Source organism: Folsomia candida, unplaced genomic scaffold (genome assembly GCF_002217175.1).
Source record: "Folsomia candida strain VU population unplaced genomic scaffold, ASM221717v1 Fcan01_Sc007, whole genome shotgun sequence".
Classification (NCBI taxonomy): domain Eukaryota; kingdom Metazoa; phylum Arthropoda; class Collembola; order Entomobryomorpha; family Isotomidae; genus Folsomia; species Folsomia candida.
Genome location: NW_019091199.1, coordinates 5611517 through 5617620, shown reverse-complemented (window position 1 = coordinate 5617620; position 6104 = coordinate 5611517). Strand labels below are relative to the sequence as shown.

General features: G+C 47.1%; 1 protein-coding gene across 1 annotated transcript; it reads right to left on the bottom strand.

Annotated features, from left to right (window-relative positions):
• Positions 1-199: 199 nt before the first annotated feature.
• LOC110852686 lies at positions 200-5563 on the bottom strand. The gene has a single exon (XM_022100795.1). It carries the CDS (start codon positions 5561-5563, stop codon positions 200-202), a length of 5364 nt encoding a protein of 1787 aa, XP_021956487.1.
• Between the last annotated feature and the right edge of the window lie 541 nt (positions 5564-6104).

Here is a 6104-nt window from a genome sequence, read left to right as displayed (position 1 = left end):
TACTCAAATGAAGTTACATGGGTAACTTAAATGTAAAATACGATAAGGAATGAACTCAAGTCAGTGCACAAAATTACATAAATAAATAAGCATAGCATAATGATTATTGAAGGTTATTTTGGATAAAACTTGAACTAAAGTTTAAAACTGTACGAATCCCAACATTCCGGCCGGGTTGAAATAACTATTTCAAAAATAATTACAAAGTAAGCACTAAATCGTCGTCTTGATTGGGGTCGGATGAAGGTACGGAAAGTGGGCAAATTTTCACGATGGGGCGTTTGATTTCACCGTTGGATGTCTTGAGGGTGACGACTCGAACGATTGAATCGGGTCCAGGATGAAGGGCGAGAACGCGTCCGAGCTTCCACTTCAATGGGGGGAGGTTCTCATCTTTGATAAGTACCAGTTCACCAACTGATATCTTCTTGTTTCCAGCCATCCACTTTGGGCGTTGTTGTAGGCGCGTGAGATATTCTGCAGACCAGCGTTTCCAGAATGACTGCATCAGTTGCTGCAGCAGTTGCCAATGGGATAATTGATTTTGCTTGATGTGGTCGAGTGACGGTTCAGGGATTGCAGTCAAGGGGGCACCGATTAAGAAGTGGCCTGGCGTTAAGGCAGCTAAATCCTGGGGATCAGTGGATTCTGCTGTGAGGGGTCTTGAGTTAAGGATTGCTTCTATTTGGCATATTGCTGTCGTCATCTCTTCGAAGTTGAGGCGTTGCAAGCCAATCACTCGGCGGAGGTGGTACTTGATAGATTTCACTCCTGCTTCCCAGAGTCCTCCAAAATGGGGAGAGGCAGGACTATTTAGATGCCAGGTTATTCCATCAGTTGACATGTAATTTGCAATCTTGTCATTATGGGATTTTGAAAGGAGAAGTCTCATGACATCCTTCATCTCGTTCATGGCTCCAACGAAATTGGTACCGCAGTCACTGTAGACATCGGTGGGTCGACCTCTGCGGGCAATGAATCTCTTCAGGGCGGCGAGAAATGCCTCAGTAGTTAAGTCACTCACGACTTCTAGGTGGAGGGCACGAGTTACACAGCATACAAATACTGCTAAATACGCTTTGATTGTGATCTTGCTTCCTTTGAGTAGGGGCTTGAGCATGAAGGGTCCAGCGTAGTCCACACCACATTTGAGAAAGGGTCGGGATTGATTGACGCGAAATGCTGGTAGGTCAGCCATCACTTGCTGCATGGTGCTGGCTCGTTGTCGAATACAATTCACGCACTTTCGTGTAAAGTACCGAATAGCGTCCCTGGCTCGGATGATCCAAAACTGGCGTTGGATCACTGCCATCATTAGTTGAGGTCCGGCGTGAAAGTGTCGGATATGGGCGTCTTGGATGATGAGGTGGGTTAACTGGCCATGATACGGAAGGAGAATTGGATTTTTCTGGTCTGGAGAAAGTGATGAGGATTTGAGACGACCTCCAACACGGATAACACCAGTTTCGTCCAGAAATGGGGAAAGGGAGAGAATTTTGCTCTTGCTGTGGAGTGGTTGTCCTTTCTTCAGTTGTTGAAGATCTTCATAAAAAGCTTGGTGCTGAACGACTTTGACCCAGTGATTCAAAGCTTGATGTAGTTCACCTGGGGTCAACGGGTGATGAGACTTGGTCTTTTGCGGGTGGAGATTGGGATTTCTGCAATTCCTTACGAAACGAAGTACGAATGCGGTGACTCGTTGCAATTTTCGGAGTGATGAGGTCCCACATAACAATGCTTGATCGGTATCGGATAACGTGATGTGACAAGTTACTTGGCGTTCTTCCTTGGACACGTCTTCAGATTCGAGGACTTGGACCTTGGTTGGATTTGGTATCCCACATTTGAGCCATGATGGACCATTCCACCAGAGGGGATGATGAATAAGTTCGTCACATTTGATTCCACGAGATGGGCAGTCGGCTGGGTTGTCGTCTCCGCGAACGTGACTCCATGACTCGAGGGGAACCTTGTCTTGAATCCTTGTGACCCTGTTGGCCACGAAGGTCTTCCATCGGGAGGGATTGGACTTGATCCAAGCGAGTGTGACTGTGGAGTCCGTCCAGGCGCTGACGGAGTGAATTGGGATCTTGAGAGCTGTTTTTACTTTGGGAATGAGTTCGGCTAATAGAACTGCTCCACACAATTCGAGGCGAGGAAGAGAGACGACTTTGGTTGGGGCTACACGGGTTTTGGATGTGATGAGAGAAATTGATGAGCATGACCCTTGGTAGGCGCATAAGTATACGACAGCGGCGAATGCTTTCTCAGACGCGTCGCAGAATCCAGCAAGGCAAATCTTGAGGGTTGTGAGCGGATAGGGGATATTGAGACTTGGGCAGGTTATGCTTGAATCTTTGAAGAAACAACGCTTGATTTTTAGTTTGCAAAGTTGTTGTAGGTCCACTTTGAACTCCATCCATTGTTGTTGAACGTCTTGGGGAAGTTCATCGTCCCACCCTTGATGCAATTTCCACAATGATTGCATCAAAATCTTGGCGTTTATCATGATGGGGGCTAGCCAACCGATCGGGTCGAAGAGGCGAGCTATTTCGGACAGGACGGTGCGTTTGTTGAGAGGCTTATTACCATTTGGTTGCGGGTTAAATCTGAAGAAGAAATGATCAGATTTTGGATTCCAACTTATCCCGAGGGTTTTCACGCTTGAATCCAAATCGAAGAGGTCGAGAGATTGGGTCTCTCTCATTTCTGGGGGCAGCGAGTCCAACACAGCTTGCGAGTTGGAACTCCATTTGCGTAGGCTGAGACATGCAGACTTGGCAAGGGCAATAATCTGAGTTTGGGTGTTGAGGGCTTGTTTGATAGTTGGCTCACCGGACATCAGGTCATCCATGTATAGGTCGCGCGCGGCGGCTTCTGCTGCTTGGGGGTAGTTCTTCTTTTCTACGGTTGAGACCTCCTTGACTGCTCTGGTGGCAAGGAATGATGCCGATGCTGTACCATAGGTAACAGTGTTGAGTTTGTAGTGGCGTATAGGGCCTGAGGAGTCTTCTCTCCACAAGATTCGCTGCATCTCAGCATCTTCCGGGTGGACAAGAATCTGACGGTACATCTTGGCGATGTCTGCCGTAAATGCTATTCGGTGTAGCCTGAATCTGATTAGTAAGTCAATGAGGGGATCTTGAATAGTTGGGCCAACTAACATTGTGTCGTTGAGAGAAATGTTGTTGGATGTCTTGGCAGATGCATCAAAGACGACCCTGAACTTTGTTGTTGTGCTTGAGGGTTTCAGCACAAAGTGATGGGGCAAATAGCATTTGTTACCCGATTCGGAGTCCAAATTGGTAACTTCTGTCATGTGTCCGAGCTGCTCGTATTCCTTCATGAAGGAGTGATACTCTTGGCGATAGGTAGGGTTTGCTTGAAGTCGTCGCTCGAGGTACATGAGACGCTTCTCAGCAATCTTGAGGGAATGACCCAGCTTTGGTCGTGGGGTCTTGAAGGGGATTCTCACCATGAATCTTCCTTCATCATCACGGGTGTATGTGGAAGTGAAGTGTGTTTCTGCGGCCGATTCTTCAGGGGAAAGTAGTCGTGTGGGTGGTTCATTCTCCATTTCCCAAAACTTGCGAAGGAGGCTGTCAAGGTGTTCATCTTCTTGATCACTGGTCGATGAGAAGTGTGTCGAGTTTGGTGTTGTAGTTTCCTTTGGCGTGAGAGTGGTATGCACCGTGGGCTGGATAAGAGGAGAATCGCTAGATCCACCACCAATCAGCCAACCGAAACTGGTTTCAAGAGCCACGGGACTGTTGGGAGGACCGGACCTCTTTCCACCTTCTAGGATGGCGAAGAAAAATTCTGCGCCCAGGAGCATATCCACTTCTTCAGGTTCGTGGTACGAAGGGTCTGAGAGATTGATACCCTGCAGATGAGGCCACCTGGTGTGGTCAAATTTGGAAGTTGGAAGTTTACCAGTGATCTTGTTTGTAAGGAGGCACCTTGAGACAGTAAAGGTAACGGATGTGTCGAAATGGGGAGTTATTGTGAACCAAGTGAATCCTGATGACGTAGCTACTGCTGCTCCACCGAGTCCAGTTGCTGACGTGAGATATCGTCGACGTGGTAGGCCGATACGACGGGCGCAGGATTCTGTCGCGAAGTTGGTGTTGCAGGCGTTATCAGCGAGAATTCTTACTGTATGGTAGTGACCGTGCTTGTCAAGGACTTGCACCAGTGCTGTGGCGAGGAGAGTGTCGTACTCCTTGCCCAAAGAGAAAGAACGACTTGATTGAGGGGGTGTTTCAACATTTGATTTATTGTTGTAGCCTTGGGATGTTGAAGTAGACGTGAGGTGCACAATAGCACCACCATTGGGGTCATCTCTTGGCCTGGTGCCGGTTGAGTGATCCGATGGCGTGGGTCGGTGTAGCATGGTATGATGTCTTCCACCGCACGTACGACAACCCTTGTTGCTCGTACACTTTGAGACCTGATGTCCCTCAGTTAGACAATTATAGCAAAAGTTGTGCTTACGGGTGACTTCACAACGCTGCTGGACGGGAAATTGGATAAACTTCTCACAGCGGTAGATGGGATGAGACGGCTCATCGCAACATTTGCAGGAATTGGACGACTTCGTCGCGGTGACATGGACAAGACTTCGAGGGGTTCGGCTCTTGTCGCCATGATAATTGTTGTTGGATTTGCTTGCATTCTTTGGGGTCGTGCTGGTTCCGCTGGCGGCGAGGGCGCGGGCACGCTGCTCTAGGAAATCGAAGAAGGACTTGAGGGTTGGGATAGCGCTATCGTTCAGGCTCTGTTCCCACAATTCTTTGGAGGAGGAATCCATCTTCATCATCATTAGGAAGAGTAGAATAGCATCCCATTGGTCTGTAGGTAGTTTGAGGACTTGAAGGGATCGGATGCATTCTCTTGATACGTCCACAAGTTGACGAATTGCTGTTGCTGATTGGGACTGAACAATTGGTTGATTTGTAAACTTTCGCATGATTGCAAAAAGGAGCTCACGGTCATTCTGGTAGCGGTCGGATAGCTGGCTCCATGCGATGTCGTAATTGGCGTCAGTGATTATCATACTTTGGAGTTGTCGGGCTGCTTCACCCTTTAATTGGCTTTTGAGGTAAGTGAATTTTTGGGATTTACTTAACTTGGTGTTGTCGTGGACTGCAGTTACAAACATGTCACGGAATGACACCCATTCGTGGAGATTACCGTCGAACGTGGGTAGCTCCAGTATAGGAAGTCGGATTTCGCTGTTGGTTGTGGATGTCGAGACGGTGGGGGTGCCAGGAATCTTCAGCTTGAAACCGGTCATCGTTGTGACGATACGACACGCCTTGCGAAGAAGACGTTGGTATTCCGTAACGTGGGGAGTCATATCGGCAGGAGCTGTTGCTTGAATCTTTTTATGAATATCCATCACTTCTAATTGACTGGTTTTTGCCATTACAAGGAGATGATTGATTCCGGCTTCATCAAGGGGTGTGGTTGCATGGTTGGTGACTTCAACTTCAAGGAAATCGAGGGTGTCGCTGATGCTGCTGCGGTCGTGCACTGCTTTGTCGATCGCTGAAGGTGCCATGGGTGTTGCTTTTGGCTTCAGGGGGTTTTAATCACTATTATCACACTTTAATTACCGGTAGAGATATCCGGTTCGGAGAGACCAAAATGTTGGGGATGACGGCTCCCAACGAGCAGGGGGTTTGTGTGAGTGATAAAAATGAGTGTTCCCTGATTATGGGTATTGAAATGTGTGCAAATATGTGTATGGATCGGTGAGAAATAAGATGGCAATGTGAAGTACTTGATTGTAGTCAGTTTATACAAGTTATTAAATTCATACAAATTGAGGCAAATTGAGATTAGGAAAATAGACTGACGTGACCTGACTGACTTGGACAAATTGTGTAAGCAGAATGACAACGAGGAAAAATATGTAACTTGTATTTATAACCTATGGTAAGTAAATGAGCAATTAAGTATGTAAAATTAGACCTTCTGGAAAGTTACTGTCAAGGTAAAATAAGAATACTTAGAACTCGGGTTCAACTTATTAGTCACAATAGAGATTAAAGGAAATGAACTCGTACACAATTACTCAAATGAAGTTACATGGGTAACTT